A 22,577-nucleotide genomic window follows, 5' to 3' on the forward strand; every position below is an offset into this window, starting at 1 on the left:
AACGGAGCCAAAGCCAGTGGTTTGAATAAAAAGCCATTATATGGAGATTGGCATTGTGCGTACTTCGTGACATGGCGCAGAATGCAGCTAATTTTGACACAGAGAAGGTATTCACAAATGGAAATACATGTAAAAGTATGATAAAGCAGTTTCAAACAAGCACGTTTAAAACTATCTGGTCTCCTTCAGTGTTGTAGTAAAAAAAAATTCAGGACCAGGCCAGTGTTGTAGTCGAGACCGGATAGTCCGAGACCGGGACCAAGACCGAGACCTGAAAATTCGAGACCGAGACCAGCCCCTTCAAGGCGGACCGAGACCGAGACCAATATGGTCCGAGACCGAGACCGATGATAATAAATAACAATAGTCGAAATAAAAAAACAAGACACGTTATTATAGTTGAAAGTTGACCAAAATTTTGACCAGTGGCAGTGTTGACAAATTGATAGTGACACATTACTTGAGCAAAAAGTAGTTACACCTAAGAAATATGGACTTTGACATGTTGTCTGCAACCAATCGTGACAAAAGTAAAAAGTTAAAGGCAGATGTTTCATCTGTTATAGGAACTCGGATCCTAAACTCCAGTCACCCCTTGGTTTTAGCTATTACTTTTAACGGATATTTAAAGATGCAGTTTTAATTTTATATTGTGCCTCTTTTTTCCTAAAATAAATATAGGACTTAACTTCTAACAAGACTTGTGTACTTGATTTTAAAAAATGGGAGCTAGAAAATGTTGAATTATTTTTTTAATTTCTGTCATAGAATGTGGACTTGTACATTGTTGCGAGGTGGTGGCCAGAATGTGCCAGGTATGGATTTTTAATTTGTTTCTGAACGCGATTTTAAATTTTGAGGAATAATCAGGTACTTCAAAATGAGCAGCCAGAATATGGGGTCTCATCATACACTCTCATGGCAACAGTGAGTGGTAACTGGTAAGAGTGTGTGAGTTCAATGCTGGAAAATCAGGTAAGAACATTTACTTTTTCTTCAAAATACTGTCCCAAATTAAAGAGAACATTGTGTGGGGTCGAAAATATAACTAATTTGAAGCACCTCATTTATTATCAGAATACAAAATGCAAGTGATTACGCCCACAGGGGTGGGCTAAACTACACAATCCCCGAAAATGGTTGACCCCACAAGTTTATACTTTACTTTATGTGCCTGACTTAATAGATGAATGCCCAACTTGTTCCAAATCGTTCAGTGACTGGTACTACTGCAGCTTTACATGTACTTTGGGGACTTTCCAATGTGCAGTCGAGTCCAAACCGACCACGATATATAACAAGCTTCATCTACGGGCTAGCAAATGTTTTAACTATCAACAATACTGAACGAAGTGAACAAAAAGTAATCGACCGAGCTGTAAAAGCTACATATTGCCGGTCTCGACCTGAGACCAGCCAAAATATCGAGACCAAAGGGGACCGAGACCGAGACCATGAAGACAAAGACCACAGCTTCCGAGACCGAGACCGAGACCAGCAAAAAGTGCTCTCGGTCTCGAGACCTACAACACTGGACCAGGCACAAGACCAACTTGTAACAGGCATAAACCATGAAAAAAGGAACTTGTGTCACGCAGGATTGCCACGCCCTGAAGTAGTGACCAAAGCCACTACCCAGTGGTCGATTTAGAAAAAAAAATCACATGCACTGGTGCATGTAGACTAAAAAAGTGACATGCACAAAATAAATTTTACATGCACAAAAAAGTGTGCACACAAGTCATAACCCAAAAGAGCGATAGGTATTTGTTGCTGTAAAATATGTGTATTCCTACACATTTTAAAATGTTAGTGCTGTACTGCTGTTAAGGGTGTTGTTTTGTTTTGCAAATAAAATGTGTTTTTGTAGTAATAATTGGCATTCGCATTCTCTGTATGTTTATTTCATCAATAGATTAATCTCTGACAAACTTCAAAAATGTAATATTATACTCACTTGGCAGGTCCTCAGAACTCCGAAAAGTCAGAAGTCACTATCATCAGATTCGTAGGATGATTCCATGTTGGAATCCGAGGAATCGTCTACAAGTTCTGCAGCAATTCTTGCTACAGAACGATCAGAATCATCAGATTCAGACTCGGTCTCGGTGGATGATGAATTTGATTTGTCTGTATCACTTGTTCGGATATGCTCATGCTGTGGCTGAGGTACAGTTTCCTCGGGACTGGGTACAGCTACTGCTGGCTCTTTGACTGCAGCATTGTCAGCAAGCTTGGATTGTTTGCTTTGTCTGGCATTACCATAGGGCTTGATGTTTGGTCGACGGCGTTTCTTGCCCTGTAAGTTCCATGGGCTCCATTTCAGGATGGCTCCCATGGGATCGTACCTGGTGAAGCTAATATCACTGAGTTTCACTGTCAGAAGAGAGCACATCGCGTCTGTTGACAGCCTTGTACGTTTAGTGTCCATTGTCAAGTTCATCTGGCTGAAACCACGTTCCAGGTTGGCAGTGTGAACAGGAAGTACAAGGATAATTTTGATGATTGGTATGATGTGACTGAAACGTGTGCAAAGGTCTGGATCTGACAGGATCATTTGCCACATTTCATGGAACTGCATGAATGACAACTCTGTTGTTTGCTTACTTGAATGTCTTTCCATTCTTCTGCACCTTGATACATAGTACTTGAGCTCCAACCACTGCAGTTTGCAAGTGTTGCTATCTACTTGTCTTGATTCAAGTAGAGGTTGGAAATGCTTGAAGAGCACATCTACTTCGTGTTCACCATACTGATCTAGAGCAACACCCTCATGTGGCCAATTCTGTGGATTTGCAATTGCTGCAGCTTGCACAACTTCGTTGGTAACAAAAGTATCAAATCTCTCATCTATGTTTTGCATTGTGTCCCTGATTACTTCTTCTGCAATGATGGCTACCTTCTTCTTGACATCCTCTGTTGACTCATTCTGTGTTCCAACAGTTGCCGCTCTGGTCTCTCTCTTTTGTCTGGCGGACACACCAACTTTTTCGCCTTTGTACTTGATGTTGCCATTCTCTGTTTCCTCAATATCTTGACTTACAGTTTCAAGCAGTTTTTCCTTGGTTTGCAGCTTTCTCAGATTGGCTGCAACTGCTTGAATCTTGTCCACGACACAGTCCACTGTTGTGTCATTACGTTGCAAAGTGAGTGACAGGTCTTTCATAGTTGCAAAATATGGCAACATGAAATTCATCAGAAAGATGAAGGTGGTTGATCTTAGCTTGTCTAGTAAGTCTGCTGCTTTTTCCTTCTTCTTGGCATCAAATTCAGTACTACTGCTAGTGTCTTCAAGGTGCACAACAATTGGTTTCCAGTTGTGTTCAAGTGCAGACAATGCCCTGTGATGATGGGCCACCCATCGCGTTCCTACTACCTTGACTGGCATCCTAACATTCACACCCATTAGCTTGCCTGTTCTTTGCAGACTGTTCCAACTGGTTCTGGAGTGTTTGTACATTTTGTATGTTTCTTGAAGCACTGCATCCACGTCATCAATCTCAGGGACAGAGCGGTGGGCATCTTTGATGGCAAGTTCTAATCGATGTGCACAGCAATGGACTGCCACTAAATGTTTGGCATCTTTTGCTAGCCTTGCTGCGACACCCGAGTGTATGCCATGCATGACCGCTGCACCGTCGAAACAACATGCCACAAGGTTGTTAGGCCAGTTTTTGAGTTTCACTTTGTTTTTCATTGCATTTATCAGCTGTGCTGTTATGTTTGCTGCGTTGGGTTCGCTTACTGATGCCATGGTCACAAACTGTGTAACTGGTTTGTTATTTTGCAGCATTGTTGTGTATATGATTTCCTGTTCCGTATTTGATCTGTCAGTGCTGCCATCTGCAAGTATACTGATGAAGTCATCATCTTTGATCTGAGTTTGAACTTGTTTTTCCAAGATGTCATCTGCAATGTAGTGCACGAACTCCCTGCATTTTTTGTCCGTTCTGTACGTGTCATACTCAGCTTCCTGTTCATGACCTCCGAAGTTGTGAAGCTGCAACTGCATTAGGTGATCAAAATCTGAGAAAGGCTTTCCGTGTTCTGCAATGTAGAAACTTGTCGTGAAGTATTTCTTCATCCTTTCTATTTGTTTTTCACTTAACTTTGTAAGTGTTTTCTCGATTGGTTTGTCTTTTGTCTCAAGTTTAGAAACATCCCAGGCTGCTTGGGCTACTTTGTGGGGATCACTATTTTTATGAGCCACGATATTGCTGAATCTCAAACTGCTGCAACCTGTATCCCTGAAAGCATTGCGCTTGCTGCCTTTATCATAACCTTGGCAAACAATACAGTACATACAGTTGTGGGATGCGTCATACCTTAGCCATGGATTGCCATCTCTCCAAGACTCATGGGAGTGGTACACTTTCACTTTGAATTTTCCTTTGATGTGCATGTGGTCATGATTGGGCCCAACATTGCAACCGCAATCGCGAGAAGCCGAAGCCGAAGTAGTAGGCCTAATATCAGGTTCCGCCGTGTCATTGACATTGCCACCACTTGCAGTCGAATCCAATGGGGCAGAATCAGATGTAATCACGTCAGTGTCTTTCTCCGTGCTTTGTTTGCCCCAAAATGACAAGATGGTATTTTTTGGAGCGGCGACTTGTTTCCTTTTTGGAGGCATATTTGCTGGCCGCGGCACACATGCACGCAAACAATGTATGAAAACTTTCAACCAGTCAGTCACAATATCGCATGCGCACGAGGTTTGCCGATATCACTGCAGTATATACTGCATAGCATACACACGCAGCGATCGCCCAGAGAGGGGTATACCTAATTGCTCAATAGCGACACCCCCTAGTCTTTTTTCCAGTCGTGTTGCATGCGCCGCGCTGTGTGGTTCAGATGGTGAATTGCATGAAGCCGGAACGTACACGAAGAAAGCGTTTAGAAAACGGCTACACTCCACAGGCCAGCTTTTTATCGCTATAGTAACGTCATGCAGCGCTGCTGAGTGCTAAATCATATGTACATGTACGTTAACCACAGGCTGTGTGTCGCGCGCTCGTTGGGTGAAATCGCGTGCGCGTTTAATGTACATTGACATGACAAGTTGTTCAACGTGGGCAAATATACGAGGTACGTATTTAGGCCTAAAAAAAGTACGTGCACGGCGTGCACGTAGTATCAGAGGTTTACATGCAAAGAGGAAAAAGTACATGCACCTGTGCATGCGTGCACCCGTCTAAATCGAATACTGCCACTACCCATCCACCCACTACCCATAAACTGTCTCAGATATTTATGAGCAATCAGCATTAGTACACTGATATTTTTCTGTATTGGAAGTGATCAATGACTCATAATTACCTCAGACAGTCATACTTATTCCCATTGGTCATAACCTGTCAAGTGGTTGGCCATTATGAGCATTAAAACTCCAACCCTTCTTAACCACTTGATGCGGGTGACATGTATACCCGCAACAATGTTACGGTATTCAGAACGGATGACTGGTAAACACGTAGTGAGCAAGTCCAGATAAAAAGCCAGGCTGAAAAATCCCAGTGCTACCGGCAGGTGACAGCCTGAACCTGGACCGGCACCAATGTTGTGGAAAAAAAACGCTCCTGGTCTGGTCAATGTCAAAATAATCCCGCTATTAAGGGGTTAAACAGAGTGTTTGAAACCCAACTGTAAGTCCAATTGGGTTGAAAGTTAGTGTGTAGGTAAGCCACACAAGTGAAACAATCTGATGAGTTATTCCTTTTTACTATTTTGGGGAATTGTTTTACAGCTTATTATTCTTATCTAATAGTTCACCAACTTTACACATAATTTCACTCAAATCTTAGTGCACCCCCCCCCCCCCCCCCCACCAAAGAACATCCACACAAGCGAAACAATCTGAGGAGTTATCTTTTCCTTTTTACTAAGTTTTGGGATTTGTTTTACTGTTTGTGATGTTCTTCACACAGAATTTAATGGCCTTCCAGTCTCTTCTCTCAAGACTTGCCCCTGCAGTCCGCTTGAATTTCTCACAGTCAGCCTTGCCTGGCACTTTGCCCATTATTATGAATCTCTTCATGTGGCTACTGACGGCTCCCTTTTTTACCTTTGTCCATGGTACACGTTGTGACGGGCCACGTCTGTTGATCTACAATCAAACAAATCAAACATATTATGGTGCACATTTTAAATATTCATAATACGAAAATATAACAAACGTGCAATACTGCCTGCCGAGTTTTTGCCGATTTGGCTGCCAGAATGAGCGTGGCCACCAATATTCAAAGGACCATAACTCACCTGTTGGCCAAACTTTCTGCGTTTGATTTCTTTGGAAAGGTAACATCATGAATAATCCAATTTTGACATTTAAGTTAAGCTCTTTGTTGGAGCAATTTCACCTACATGTACAGTGACCTTTTGACCTTTACCTTGAACTTGAATTTGGTATAAAATTATACCCCAACAACAATTTGAGGTTCTGATATAAATACTTTTTGTTTGCTTTCTAAATTCTAGCTCATTGGAAGTTGGCATACATGTACATGTTGAATTTTTTTTATTTTCTTAAGTAAATATGCAAATTTATGTACACATGATCTAAGCGCATACGTATGCATGACATGATCCAGCTATCACAGAAATACATGTGTTGTATGCTTTTCAATGTACATGTGCATGAACATTGTACACACTTCTGAACCCGATTCCAAACCCGAACCCAACCAATGTTCAGAATAAAAAAATGAATAGGAACCGAACCAAACCAAACCTTGAGGATGCAGATTCTATACTTTGACATGAGGAAGGAAACGAAAAATGTTACATCTAAGTTACCTCTAAGTCTATTATATATTGTTTAGGGGGGGGGGGGGCAAAGAAATGTTGGTCCCCCCAAAAGTGGGTAAAAAACATTACGGCGTGGGGTTCAGGGCCTGCTAAAGGGCCCCAAATATTTTTTTAGATTCTAGATGCTCTGTGGTGCGATCTGAAGCAATTTCTGACCACTTTAACCAATGGAAAAGATCAATGGACGTCACATTAAAAAATAAAAATGCTTGCGTTTTTATGGGGGGGGGGGGGCATGCCCCCCCCCCGGATCCGCCCTACATGTACCTTTCCAAAGAAATGAAAATCAGAAAATTTAGCCAACAGGTCAGAGAGGTATGATATTTTAAATACCTCTGGTTCTTTTCAGAACCATTCTCTTAGTTGAGAAATTATTCGCACATGGTTTCGCACATTAGTATCTTCACCATGCAAAGCCTCAAATCTTACTTACTTTTAAATATTATAAATTTTATATTATATATATATATATATATATATATATATGCAATAAATTCAGAATATGAGTTAAACAAACAACTTCAGAATATGAGCTACATTAGTATCGAGCACTGTGAATTGTGATAGAAGACGATTTCATTGGATATAAATATATATATACATATATCCAATGAAATCGTCTTCTATCACAATTCACAGTGCTCGATACATCTCTGTAGAGCTATAATCATGCAAAAATTAAGAATATGAGTTAACAAACTTTGGGATATCTCTCTTCTGAACGGACTGTTTCGTACCATAAGGCACTCATCAGCAGAATGACGAAAAATAGAATACAAGTAGCATCTTACCTTATTTCGAATCAAGCGCGCACGCGTTACGCGCGTTACGTCATTGAAGTTAGTACGCGTTTACGTCACTGAAGTAAGAACACATCTGTCTCGATGCCTGCACTTGGAGACGATTTCGCTTCTTTTATTCAGTGTACCTAGATCTGGCCTACATATGATTATGTACTTCTCTGCTATACACAAATTGCATCTCTTGTTTACGTTAGAGTATGGCAGTGCTTTCAGAACAATGTCCCATTTGATTTCATAGTCTTTCCCTTCGTCTTTTAAGTCCCATATATGTTTACTTAGCTCTGTTTGCGCCCTCTTGCTCTCGGATCTGAATGACTGCTTGTGGTTCGCCAGTCTCGCCTTGAAGGTTGTGGACGTAAGCCCGACGTATGCCTCCTTCCTGCCTTCGCTCGTGACGGTGGCCTGGTACACTATGTTTTTGCTGAGGCACTCCCCGTTCAGCGGGCATTCGGCGTTGCGGGGGCAACTGCATGTTCTACCACTGACGTCGTCCTCTTGTTTTACCTTCCGTTTGTTGATTGACTGGATCGTTGCCTTCATGTTCGGCATGCAGCTGTACGATAACTTTACTGTGTTCCGGTTGAGCACTTTGTGAAGCTTATGTTCCTTGGGGAAGCATTTGTCTATTATCTGAAGGAATTTCTTTCCAATGTTGGTACGTACGTTCTTGTTGTATGGCGGGTTGTACCATGTCACCTCCCTTTCTCTAGTCCTTTTCCTGGTGTTATTGCCCGGTGTGTATGTCAACCGATACTTGTGCCCGCTTTTTTGCAGAGCCTCCTGGTAGGCCGGGGCAGCTTTCTCGAATGCCTCCTTGCTCGACGAGATGTTGGAGAGTCGCTTGTTGATTCCCTCTGGTATCTGTTTGATGACGGCGGGTGGATGGTTTGACTGGACATGTACATAGAGAGGTACATTACCTGGTTTCATGTATGGCTTGTACCCTCCCGTTCGCAGGTCTAATGTGATGTCAAGGAAGTTTACTGTTGCCTTGTTGGCTTCGATCGTTACCTTTAAGTCATTTTCCCGGAATACTTGGCATATTTCCTTCTTGATGTTTTCTATTTTCTTGGGGGTCTCTTTGAATACTGCCAGACCGTCGTCCCTGTATAGTCCCACTCTATTTCCGTACTTTGGTTTCAGGATCGACAGCAGATATGCTACGACCAGCTCGCATGACTCCGCGCCGTCGAAACTGCCCATCGTGACATCGAATTTGCTGTCTGCATTACGCTTTTTCCACGGTACCTGGTCGTTGAATACCACTGTCTGTTTCGCGTGGATGATATCTTTCTCCTTGCTGCTAATGTTCTCGTAGTTTTCCGCGAACCCTAGGGCCTTCAGGAGAAGCTTTTCCGTTATCGAGGGGTAGAACTCCACAATGTCGAAATTTATGAAGCTCGATTCTTGCTTGTTTGGGATTTTCTTATACCAGTCCAGTACGGCGTTCGTGCTTTTCCACAGGTTGAATCCTGTCGCGCTTATGACTTTACCGACGATTCTGTCGAGGATCACTTTACTTATATGTCCTATCTCTGATTTGGTTGGGCTGATTAGTCGACATGATGGTTTGTAATCGAAGTTGTCCTTGTGGTCCTTCAAAGTAACGAAGACTTCCCTCTCGGCCAATTTATCTATGCGGTCGCCCAGTCCAAGACTTTTAGCAATTCTTTTCGCTTCGCGATTGATTTCCGCTACTTCCTTTTGCTCGGTTTTCTTGTATGTTTTGGTGACATTCGCCCTGACAAGATTTACATAGTCATCTTTTTCCATCTTGTAATAATTTGTAGTCTTATCAGCCTTGACGGTAAGCTTATCATCGTTCCTAATCGTATTTATGTCTTCGTTTAATTTGCGTTGGAACTGGCTAGTGGTCTTCTCAAATTCGACGTTTTGAATCAGACTCACCAAATTGTCTTCTGAATCCGGAGCTGAACAAAGACAAGGCGGAGAAGGAGGAAACGTACGGATTTAACTCGCGGAAAACGCCACCGGTCATTCCGGAACTGAGAGAATTCGAAGACAATGCAGACAGCAAATTCGATGTCACGATGGGCAGTTTCGACGGCGCGGAGTCATGCGAGCTGGTCGTAGCATATCTGCTGTCGATCCTGAAACCAAAGTACGGAAATAGAGTGGGACTATACAGGGACGACGGTCTGGCAGTATTCAAAGAGACCCCCAAGAAAATAGAAAACATCAAGAAGGAAATATGCCAAGTATTCCGGGAAAATGACTTAAAGGTAACGATCGAAGCCAACAAGGCAACAGTAAACTTCCTTGACATCACATTAGACCTGCGAACGGGAGGGTACAAGCCATACATGAAACCAGGTAATGTACCTCTCTATGTACATGTCCAGTCAAACCATCCACCCGCCGTCATCAAACAGATACCAGAGGGAATCAACAAGCGACTCTCCAACATCTCGTCGAGCAAGGAGGCATTCGAGAAAGCTGCCCCGGCCTACCAGGAGGCTCTGCAAAAAAGCGGGCACAAGTATCGGTTGACATACACACCGGGCAATAACACCAGGAAAAGGACTAGAGAAAGGGAGGTGACATGGTACAACCCGCCATACAACAAGAACGTACGTACCAACATTGGAAAGAAATTCCTTCAGATAATAGACAAATGCTTCCCCAAGGAACATAAGCTTCACAAAGTGCTCAACCGGAACACAGTAAAGTTATCGTACAGCTGCATGCCGAACATGAAGGCAACGATCCAGTCAATCAACAAACGGAAGGTAAAACAAGAGGACGACGTCGGTGGTAGAACATGCAGTTGCCCCCGCAACGCCGAATGCCCGCTGAACGGGGAGTGCCTCAGCAAAAACATAGTGTACCAGGCCACCGTCACGAGCGAAGGCAGAAAGGAGGCATACGTCGGGCTGACGTCCACAACCTTCAAGGCGAGACTGGCGAACCACAAGCAGTCATTCAGATCCGAGAGCAAGAGGGCGCAAACAGAGCTAAGTAAACATATGTGGGACTTAAAGGACGAAGGGAAAGACTATGAAATCAAATGGGACATTGTTCTGAAAACACTGCCATACTCTAACGTAAACAAGAGATGCAATTTGTGTATAGCAGAGAAGTACATAATCATATGTAGGCCAGATCTAGGTACACTGAATAAGAGAAGCGAAATCGTCTCCAAGTGCAGGCATCGAGACAGATGTGTTCTTACTTCAGTGACGTAAACGCGTACTATAAACTTCAATGACGTAACGCGCGTAACGCGTGCGCGCTTGATTCGAAATAAGGTAAGATGCTACTTGTATTCTATTTTTCGTCATTCTGCTGATGAGTGCCTTATGGTACGAAACAGTCTGTTTAGAAGAGAGATATGCCAAAGTTTGTTTAACTCATATTCTGAATTTATTGCATATATATATATATATATATATATATATATATTTATAATTTTTAAAAGTAAGTAAGATTTGAGGCTTTGCATGGTGAAGATACTTATGTGCGAAACCATGTGCGAATAATTTCTCAACTAAGAGAATGGTTCTGAAAAGAACCAGAGGTATTTGAAAGATCATACCTCCCTGAACTTTGCATAGGACCTTAGGGAGACACCGTTATTAAAAGTACATCTGGGAGACATTTCAGATAAAGGTTCACATCGCCAAAATTAAATAGCGATTTTGTAATCAATCAACTGGCAAATGCTTTCGAACTAATGTTGTTTCATATGTGACAAAAGCCCTAGCTATCAGGAAACCTACTTGATATATAGCAAAAAAAGGACATATATGTGTCTCCTTAGCGCTTTTTTACTTCAATTGGTACCTTCGGGAGACAATGTTGCATATTATATTTTAATGGTACCTTTGGGAGACATGTCTCCCTAACACGTTTTTATAAGAGATGCAACATATATAGTACCACTTATAAGGGAGACATTATTTTCGCTGTCTCCTTAATTCTTTTAAGAGATTTATGGAGAAATAGTGAAGAAAATTTGGTCATTGTAATATATGGGCTTCCTTACGAAGAATTTTCCGCCTAAAAAGATGGAATGGTCTACATGATTTTAAGGGTTGCTTTTCGGCAGATTGACAGATAACAATTGTCATACGGGTATAAGCAGTGGCGTAGCCACGGGGGCGTGGGGAGCGACAGCCCCCTGCAGTCGTCCCCACTGAGATTTTGAGTTTCTAAAAAAAATATCATTGATCTACATGACGCCCCCCATGAAATGTTCGCCCCCCCCCCCCCCCCCCAGCTGCCCAAAGTTCTTGGTATTACCAGAGCCGGAATTCGAAGCAGACGCCTACGCATCAGATTCATCGTCACTTGAGAGCGCCAACTCGGACTCAAGCCCTGCTAACAATGCGTCACAAGTTATGTTCGTAAGTATATAAATCATTGACGAGACAGCACGGGTGGTCCTCTGCGATATGCAGATTCTTCTTTGTTGTGATGTTTCCACATTTGTCTAAATGTTGAAAATAATATAGGGCCTACTTGTTGATGCAATCATCTCATTATACAACGTTTTTAGGTAACGTGAATTTGTGGACTTCGTACTGACATTTTATTTCCTGTAATTTCTTGTTGTACACAACTTAATTGGGTCTATATTTGTATTCCTTTCCATGAACATCGTTATTTCCAGAATGCAAGACAAATCCTGGAGGAAACTCGTTCTGGGTAGGCCTTAGTGGAAAAAATATGCTTGACTCACCGCGTTGATAAATGCGACCGAGTAATCACGAAACATAAATTGGTGAAGTACCTGATCCAGACATGTGGCCTCTGGTGAGTTCAGACTTATACTTGCTGACATTTTCTTCTTGTCGAAAAGATGGCGATCCTCGTTACCTTATCGAATAAAAACTGTATCTTTATCCTTCTTAAAAGTTAAACGTTTCTCTATATTCGCTAAAAAAAACCCGTTCGGCTTCTGGACTGCTTTGTACGAATGAAAAGGTCCCGAAACAGTGGTGGATTCTGGGATCCAGCTTCATTAATACAGGTTACACACGGCCGTTTCACCCCGCATCGCGCAACGCAAATAAAGTGTTTGTGCTTATCGTGTTTGAGTTTATTTACTCCAGTAATGGTCATGGTTCTTAAACAAAGATGGCGGCGCTATTTTACGTCGCGATGATCGTAAAACTAGGAAGAGAAAGTTTAATTTCTGACCAAAATAGAACATTAAAAAATATTTCAATCTTTGAAAAAAATGTATATTATTAAAATCTTTGTATTTTGTGTGGTAATTATCCATTTCAATTGTAAAAAGAGAAAAACAAACCATTTTTACGTCTCCCGTGTGTGATAAAATGTTGAAACGCCCGGTGGTGAAAATGAGGTTTTATTTTGCTTGCAAACTGAGTGAAAATAAGTTTTGTGGAAGTAATGACCAAAGTTTTTGGTAAAAAAATACTTTTCTTAATTTACTTTTGATTTTTCTTACTGAGGGCAGCTCTTTTTAGTAAGTTATGAGCAACGAAACTTGTGCGATTTCACGGCATCGTTCTATGCACGTATGGGTTTTGCACGCGAAAACGAATACGTTTGCACGGGTTCGTTTGCACACGTACGTACACGCACCCACACGTACAATACGTAGCTGTGTGGCGCGAAATTCAACAATGTAAACAAACTCACTTCACTGCCGCGCCGCGTACAGCACTGGTGGCACAGCGTACGGAGGTACTGCGAGTGTTTGTTGATTTCTTTTGTTTTATTTTCGTCTCAAATTATGGAGTACCATCAGTCTATTTTGTCACAATTGTGCCGTGTTTGTGGGAGGAGACTAGAAACAGCCAAACAAAAGCGAGAGGGTAAGAGCTACACCAGACCTGTGCACTGTGCTGATCACAGAAAAGAAATATACAGTGTGTTTTCAATGAGTACGTGGGAGGATAAGGCACAAATACACCCACAATTTGTCTGTTATAAATGCTCAAGATCCTTGCGGTATGTGAAAAATGGGGACAGAATGGGTAGTTTTAGTAATGATCATGCAGGGACCATACAATCACCTAGGCTGAACTGGAAAAAAACATCAAAGGACTGGCCAATGTGAGATTTGTGATGTGTTCATGAAACAAGGGGATGGAGGCCATCAACCTAAGCGAATTCGAACAGGTCGTCTGTCAGCCACTAAAGTCAACAAGGAATTACCTGCAAACCTATTTGGGATAGACAGTTGCAGCGACGGTAAGACTGTCAGCCATTTACTAGAACTGTGTGGCAAATCCTCAGAAGAAGAGAGCATTTTTACATGCCCTATCTGTCAGTGCATACTCAGCACACCTACCATTCAAACACCATGTGAACATAACTTTTGTTCTGCATGCCTGGCTAAATGGTTCCAGTACAACTCTAAACCAGAGGTCCCATGTCCAGTGTGTAAGCAGCTTGTACATTACTCTGAGGTATCCCCCTGCCCACGAGTGCTTCGACTTCAGCTTAGCAGCTTAAGTACAGCTTGTTCAAAATGTGGATCCATGGGAAAACTGGACAAAATGTTTGAACACAAATGTCCCTCAAAAGTGGCCAGATGCCACTGTCACTTGTGCATTGTGCCCGGTGTAATAACACCACCCTCCAAAACACAAGAGTCAGAAATCACCAAGGCGGCCAAACTTCTTGAACATGTGGCTTCACAACACGTGAAAGGGGCCCCAATTCCACCACAAATTGAAGCCGCTTCTGACAAATGGACTTGGCACAAACTGCAGATCAGTGGAACAGCTAAACTTAAGACGCGTGGAAGGGTAAGTACACTAAAATGCATCTTTCATGTTAACATTTATTTCAGAGCAATTTTTTTTTTACACAACCTCTTTGTTTGCAAACAGCTTTAAATGTTATTTTATAGAATAGTTTCGTAATAATGAAAAAGTAAATTAATTTAGCAGAACAGAAAATACAGAAAGTACATTGATTCTGTACAAAACTTACACTTTTATTTACATACTATTTACACTTTAAAACAAAATAGTTTCCAGTTTGTGTAATGATACAACATCAAACCTACTGATTAAGTATTCCAAGATACATGTACATATTTCGTTCCTTAACCGGTTATATTAATAGCAAATAATAGTGAGACTGATGAAGTGTATGATTGACACTTTTGTTCATTTATTTTTCAGCCTGCCTGTGTACAACTGAAACGGCAGAGTGCCAAACAATCCAGCAGTGAGACTGTTAACTCAAAACAGCCACCTGATGTCTCCTTAGCAATGATGAGGGATTGTCAGCTTGCGTGGGAGCAGGTTCGGAAACTCCGAAGGTAATTTTGATTTGGTTCTTTTACATCAGGGTGATCATTTCTAAAATTGAAACTTACACTGAGAAATCAAAATACAGGTTTAGTATGTGAATCACGTTTTGCCATAATTCATCATATTTCAAACATTAAGCCTATAATTTTCGTGTGGAAAACAAATAGCTTAACACAGACATTTCTAAAACAGTTGTCACAAGCTCAGTTAAACAGTAGAGTTCATGAACTGATTTGAGTGTGAATTGTATATAAAACATAGTTGGAGGGATGATAGTCGTTCTTAATAAATGATAATTTTTTTATTGCATTATATGCCCTTTTTCATTAATTCTTTATATAAATATACGGCAGATACCTAGGACCAAGTGGAGTAGCAGTGTCCTCCGAACGACAGATGCGGAAAAGACAGAACAGCCTCTTGAAGGACAATCTGCATGGCGCCCTTCAACCGATGCTATTTCCATCAAACAAGGCCACTGGAGTTAATGGGATGATCTCCAAAGATGTTCCATTTGTACACGTGAGGGATCTTCCTGCCATGGTGATGGACTACCTGGACAGACACCAATCGTAAGCTGCACATTGGAAAGGAAAAACAGTACACGAAAACTGTTACATTTTAGACTTGTACAATGTATCATTTTTGTTTTTTTTCCTCTTATTTTTACAGGCAAAATTCATTGACTTGGCACAATGGAGTCATACCAGAGGAGGAAATCTGGATCAAAGTAGGGGGTGACAAAGGCGGAACCAGCTTCAAGTTAGCATTCCAGATAGTGAATACAGACCACCCAAATTCACTCCGAAATACAGTCGTGTTTGCCTGTTTTGAGGCACCTGACTCAACAGCTAACCTGCAGTATCTCATTCCTATCCTTGAACAAGTGACATCACTCCAAAATCAAACATGGAGGTAATGTCAAAAGTCAACAGTCAAAACTTGTGTAAAAAATAGTGATAAATAAATCAGTATTTACATTATGTCACCTTCATCATCAATGTTGCATTTTGTTTTATTTACACGTATATCCAGGAACAAAAGCCTCCGCGTGTTTGTATTTGGAGACTATGAGCTACTTACCAAGATTTACGGGATTTGCAGCTGCAATGGTAATTATGTGGTTTTTTTTCCCCTCTAGAATCTGTACATTAATTTGACAGTGTATTCATTAAATGTACTTTCAGTCTATGACAATCAAACACATTTCACATGTCAGAAAACTTGTTTTATGACAGCCCGTTACTGCTGTTTATACTGCACTACATCACGGACTGCAATGCAGCTTCCCCCGGATCAAAGAGATGCAGATATCCAGTACAGAAACCTTGAGTCCCTAGCTAAGAGCTTCAAGGCATACACAGATGATGGATCCTGTAAGGCGCGATCTAAGGATGTCTCCCATAGTGTCATTGCCAAGGCGATGATTCCAGTTGAGATTGACCATGTATGTATGTTACAATTTGTATTTTTATAATTTAGCTTTAGATAATAATGGATGTACAGAATAATAGTTTAATCCCTTTTTTGTTATGCCTATCCCCATATCGCAGGTTGTCCTTCCCAGTTTACACATATCGCTTGGCATCTACAAAAAGTTGTATGATATGTTCGAGACCAGCTGTCATGAGATCGATGTCAAGTTATACAAGTCCTCAGTTGAGTATGCAGAAGAGGAGGACAGCCGTTCAACAAATTTTGAACAACAGGTGTCAGAAGAATTTGGAAGACAGCAAAAGCTTCAGAAGGACTTGTCTGCAAAAAGGGATGAGCTGGAACAACTCGAGGAGGAGCTACCCCTGCACTTTTTGCAACAAAACATGCAAAGAGCAGGGAAAGCTTTCGAAGGAATGGCATATAAGGCTTTCAATCTTCGCCTTCAACTACAGCAAATGGTATATACACAATTTGTTTCTTAAGTCTGCACAGAGGTTTATTGATGCTTTCTTTCAGTCCAACAGCATGTGTACTTACCAAACCATTCTGTTTTTTTCATCATGAACAGGAACAGATTACTGCCGAGCTACCCTTCGGAACAGGACCCGTTGCCTGTGCTCTGGATGGAACCCTGAAAAAACACAATGTTGCGAGACAAGCATATCATGGCAAAGCATTTGTAGGAAATCATGTGCAAAAGTGTTGCAAGGTAATGTCTTTAAAGTACATGTACATGTACCCATGTACATGTACCATGTATGTACATGTTATTAACATGTGTACCTTCACATGTACCGTCAAGTAAATAAAACCCCAAAATCAGGTTTTTCTAAGATGATTGTACTTTTCCCTTATCTATGGTACATGTAGGTTGAAGTCATCAGTGACCTGATATCCACACCCAGAAGAGTCCTTGAATCACTTTCTTGTGACAGTCTTCCACTAGCACGACATCAAGATCTGATCCGGGAGGCTGCATCAGTTGGCAAAACGTTTCATGAAATTTTCATGAAATTTGCCGATGTGCATTTTGCCATAAACCATGCACGAGTAATCACGCAGGATGACTTGCGTCGTGTTGGTAAGTTTTAAACACTTCTAATTCAAACTATTTTGACACTGTAGCATGAGGTACAATTAGAGTCGTAACAAAACTTGCACTTAAACCGACTGTAACTATATTTAAAGAATTAATTTGTTGATTTGATGGTCACTGTATTTACCTTTCATGCAGATTCATGTATCGTCGATTTCATGGCGACATACAGAATGAAGTTCCCCACGCACTCAATCACGCCCAAGATGCACCTGCTTGAAGCTCATGCAGTTGAGCAACTTGAGAGATTTGGTGTAGGCTTTGGCCTCCTGAACGAACAGGGTGGTGAACTTGTTCACACAGAGTTCAACAGAACAGGCAGGGCTGTCCACGGCATGAAGGATGACTTACAGCGTCTTCTAACCATCATGAGGCGACATCACACAAGCACTGTGCCAGAAGTTCAGGCACAGTACATTCCTGCAGTTAAAAGAAAAACAGAAGAATAAATGTACACATTCTGTAACAATAGTACTCAGGGTTAAAATGAGATTCAATATTTAAGAAAATTAGGAAATGTTTGAGCAAAAAAAAAAAAATACACAAATGAAGAGGATGATTGAATGACAAACACTTAGGGATAGGTGCCTAATTATATATCATTGATTTATGCCAGAATGATTCAAAGAATCCTTCCTAATAAATTTGTGCAGAATAAAAATTTTAAACTGTCCAAAACCCAGGATTGTAATCATCAGGTCCAAGTTTGGATCACCTCTCCGAGTCCCAAGTCATGCAGGTCGAGGCTGAGTCACGAGTTACAAAGGTCGAATCTGAGTCACGAGTCATACACGTATATAGGAAATAAGGCTGGAAGTATTGCAAAAAAAATAAATAAAACGTAATTATATTGCTGAAAAAAAAGGAGTGATTTGTGGTAATTTTGGTAGGATCCCAAGTCACGTAGGTTGAGTCCGAGTCCAAGTTTGATTCATTTGTCATAGTAACTTTAATCCGAGTCACGAGTCATAAAAGTCTGTCAAAACCTAAATTTTTGTATATAGTTTACAATGTACATGTACTTGACTTTATTATACCATCATAATAAAACTTTGAATGATTTACAAAGGTTTGTGAGGCGTATGTGATGTTTTATTGTAATTTGTTTGCAATGTTCATCAATCAACATGATCAATGATCATTCATATCATAGGCCTACTTGTCTCAGCTCAGACTCAAGAAATGTATGTCTAACCACTGCCGTAACAATTTCATACTCATACTCATAGGCCTTCTTTAACATTTAAATAATTCAAAGCAAATTCTACGGTAGGGGCCAACGTTTAGTTATAGACATGAAATCTGTGCGTATAAAACGATACATGTACATGTACATCATGCACGTCATGCGTACGTGTGCCATGTACTGTACATTGTACATGTACATGTGTATGTTGTTTACACGTGTGTGCATAGCTCAGCGCGCAGCGTGGCCTTCGTGTGTATACTAATGGGAAAAAAATGAAAGTACTCGTCTTTCTGACTCAAGCAAATACAAACAAAATGAGCTGCCCTCACCTTCTTACGATCAGAAGAGTTCAACTGATACTCCATGATGTCCAGTCTGTTGAGGATGTCGGCGTAGAAACTTATATTTCGTACGAAAAGTGTGATTTACAACGGCATCAGTAGAGCGTTGTTCGTACCGTACGGAAAAATCTCGTGCGACAGTTGGGCCCTGAATTTTAATATACCTGACATTTGACCTCGCTACAAAAGCTAATAAATTAGTAAACAACGTCATTGAACTCTTACAAATTCATAAGATGTCAATTGTTTATAACCAATCAGAACGGAGGCTGACAAATAAATTATGCAAATACGATACGACACATCCGCTGTTTTTAACCACGCCCACAAACCAAGACAAGAATTTGGCTGGCATGATCCTAACACTTGAGGGCGCTTTCTCATTTTCTCTTTGATACGGCCGTGTACAATGGAACATGCAGGGCCATGGCCCACTACTTTCTCCTCTAGCCACTAGAAAACACGCTTGATTTGGTTTGGTTTGCACAAGCGTATATATTTTTAGCTTCACTTAGTATCTCTGTCGACAGTAAAATAACTGATTTTGTTTATTGATAAAATTCTCAATACCTTATTTTTTTTACATTCAGGCCTAACTCTTCTGAAAAGGAGGCATTGGCAGCAAGTGTCATTAATGAATTCCCTATCCTCAAAGATCCCGAAGGAAAAGGTTATGTAAGTTATTGCTCTCTGCCCAATTAGTTGTAATTGTATTTTTATTAAGGAATGAGCTCCAAACGTAATGCAATTACGTGGTTTTAAATAATGCTGATATTACTTTTATAGCGCATGCAACTTGCAAAGAATCGCAATGTGCCTTACAGTTTCAAACAATGTTTAAAATTGGCATAGGTATTTCATAAAATAAAGCATACAATTAATGAATTGAAAATATATTATAATATAACAAATTCGTATTAAATTAACACTAGTCTTTAGAGCACAAGTGCAGCGAAGAATTCGAACGGGTTTGGAAATAAAGCGCACACACACCTAAAAGCTCAAATACAGAACTTGATATTATTGTGGGGGCACGTAACCTCCATCCACACACCGGCTGCCCGGATACAGGGCTATATTTAGATTGACCTATGTTGTTGTTGACGCGTGACCTATGTGACCTATGTAGCACTTGTTAACTCATTGTCCATTCACTCTTGAAACAAGTAGGTCCATAGTTTTAGAGGGTTTCTTCTACATTTTCTTATTATAATTGTATAAGAATGACAATTATGTGTAAGTGGAAGTTCCTTTGAGTATATTTTGTCATTTACGGGTTTAGTTAATCCGTAACAGCATTTTGTTGGGGGTGCAATAATATTTTAGAGACACTTGGTGATGTGTCCGCATCGTGCGGGAGCGCGCGAAACAGGCACTGCTTGTCTTCCAACTTTTGGACGGCAGTCACTTATTTTGTAGCCGGGATTTTCTCGGTGAGAATTCACCTTTCCTTTGCTGTTTGCCAGCATAATCATGTGCTGAGAGGGAAGGTGGGCGCCTCTGGAACCTGTGGTGAGTGTCCTTTTTATCATAACTTTGCGGGAAACTTGCGTTTTTGTGACACTTTCACTCACTAACTTTCCAATTTTGCAGCGTCGTCGTCATAGCTACAGTCGTGCATATTCCCACACACACCCACGTTGTACTTGTATGCACAGCGCACAGCGTCTGAACTCGCGTCGTGTGTGTGTGTGACCTTTGACCGCCATTGCGTACACATTCACCATGTATTTTGACCGCAGTGTTGTCTTGTTTATTTTTCCGTAGGCAATATGTAGGCGCGGTCTACTGTGAGACCTTCATTTATTGCACCTGGGGATCTTTACTATACGGGATCTTTACCATACTGGATCTTTTGCATGGAGCCATCTTTTGCAACCTGATCTTTCATTGCCTGGTGATCTGTCTTTGCATCGTGACCGGAATCCACACGTAGCACATATACTGGGGAAGTTTTGGGATCAACATCTGTTCATTAACTGCAACTAATTAACTCATTGTACGTTATTCTACTGATTTGCTGATGATTGAATAAATTCTCTATTAATCGCTGAAATTGAACTGAACTGGTGATTCCGTGTGATTCCATCTGGGGCAGCCTCCAACACACTTATCCTGATTTAGTTTGGGATCGAACTCCCTCATCATGCTGTGACACCGCAGTATTCAAATCACTTCATTATGATAAGCAACATTATATTAAGTTAAATAAAAAAAGCCTTTATCGGCTATCTGACCAAGTTTGGGAACTAAATTTCGTGGGGGCCAGGGGATCGGAGGCCACATGAACCTATATTAAGGCGATTCACGCACTGACAAGAAACTGGATACTTTATCGCCTTAACGAATTGTCGGTTTTCTTTGTTTTTATGCATGTCAGGAAGCGTGGTTCAAGAAAGGCAAGACAAGACGCCCAGCGTCGGGATACATAGAAAATCATCTCAAACACACAAGGAGGGTCCCCAAGAGCCGTGCAGTTGGCAAAAAGTCGTCCCGGACATGCATTTTAGCTGAAAATGACTCCCAAATTGTCGATTGAAAAGGTCTTGATGAATTAGAAAACTCTGTAAACTACATGTGTTCCAAAAATGACGTGCTCTGTCTAAAAATAATCAGAAGATTCTTGCTGAGTTTCAAAATCAGAATAGGCTGAAAGAGGAAGTGATATTTTTGTTTGGATGTAAGGGGTAAGCAGTTTTTGTTTAGTCTTTGAATTGTCTGTAACTGCGAAGATGTTTCAACTTGCAAATCCTTATATTGCAGCGAGCTAAGATAAATACACATACGATTTATAATGTAAAAGAGGGAGAGAGAGAGTGGGGGGGGGGATAACAAAGTGTGATTTTTAACAGAGCACATCACATATTCCAGTGTAGTAAATGATTTGTAAATTTGCGGGAAAAACATTTCAACCATGTAATGTAACTTGTGTTATGATCTCCAATTTATAGAAAAAAGAGATATACAAATTAGTTGAGGACGTCAAAATGACGTTATTGCTGATGAAGCCGCAACAGAATTTTTGAATGTTAGGGGCCATTCAGAATTTTCAATGTTTTAAAATTTCGATCTTTTTTCCAAATTGTGGGTGGGTGGGTCAAGCTAAATAATTGAAAATCGAAATTCACTTTCCATGGAAAAAAGATAAAAACAACAAAGAAAGATCGATCTTTTGACTTGCCTGAACCACGCGCAAGCCTCTGATATCGCGATGCGTGTTTCTTTTCCAACTTCGTCCCCTGAATGTACTGTACATGTACGTCATGTACGTGTATAAAGACCCACTGTGGCATGAGGGAGGTGGTTTTTCAGTAGACTTGGACTCCGGGCGTTTGTAGCGGTTAGGCCGTGCAGAGGCAGCAGGGTACCAGGTGTACTAGATCGGCTCTATAACACGCCGCGGGCGTCGATTACCAATCGCTATAAAAACTGGACCATTCAACCACTGGACTCCAAGACTACGAGGACCGCAGCCTGTGATGTGATGTCTGCCCAAACCTGATTTTGATTTTTTTTTTTCGCTCGTACCCCCCGCCGTGCCGGGGGGGGGGGGGGTATGAGCGAAAGTTTTTTCTCAGTTTCCTCACGTGACAGGCACAACCTCGTATGTCACATGTCATCCACCTCATCCAGAAAACGACA

The 22,577-nt window shown here is 41.2% G+C and overlaps 1 protein-coding gene and 1 long non-coding RNA gene across 2 annotated transcripts; both read left to right on the forward strand.

Moving 5' to 3' along the window:
* Positions 1 to 17,098: 17,098 nt before the first annotated feature.
* On the forward strand, positions 17,099 to 17,895 carry LOC119733099. Its single transcript, XM_038206679.1, has 3 exons — positions 17,099 to 17,110; positions 17,180 to 17,390; positions 17,544 to 17,895. Exons 1-3 carry the CDS (start codon positions 17,099 to 17,101, stop codon positions 17,852 to 17,854), a joined length of 534 nt encoding a protein of 177 aa, XP_038062607.1. The 3' UTR covers positions 17,855 to 17,895.
* A 2,328-nt stretch (positions 17,896 to 20,223) lies between these two features.
* LOC119732773 lies at positions 20,224 to 20,996 on the forward strand. The gene is made up of 2 exons (XR_005271598.1): positions 20,224 to 20,447; positions 20,703 to 20,996. It is a non-coding gene; the product is annotated as an uncharacterized LOC119732773 (long non-coding RNA).
* Positions 20,997 to 22,577: the final 1,581 nt, after the last annotated feature.

The sequence above is a fragment of the Patiria miniata genome, unplaced genomic scaffold (assembly GCF_015706575.1).
Source record: "Patiria miniata isolate m_02_andy unplaced genomic scaffold, ASM1570657v1 HiC_scaffold_25, whole genome shotgun sequence".
In the NCBI taxonomy this organism is placed as follows: domain Eukaryota; kingdom Metazoa; phylum Echinodermata; class Asteroidea; order Valvatida; family Asterinidae; genus Patiria; species Patiria miniata.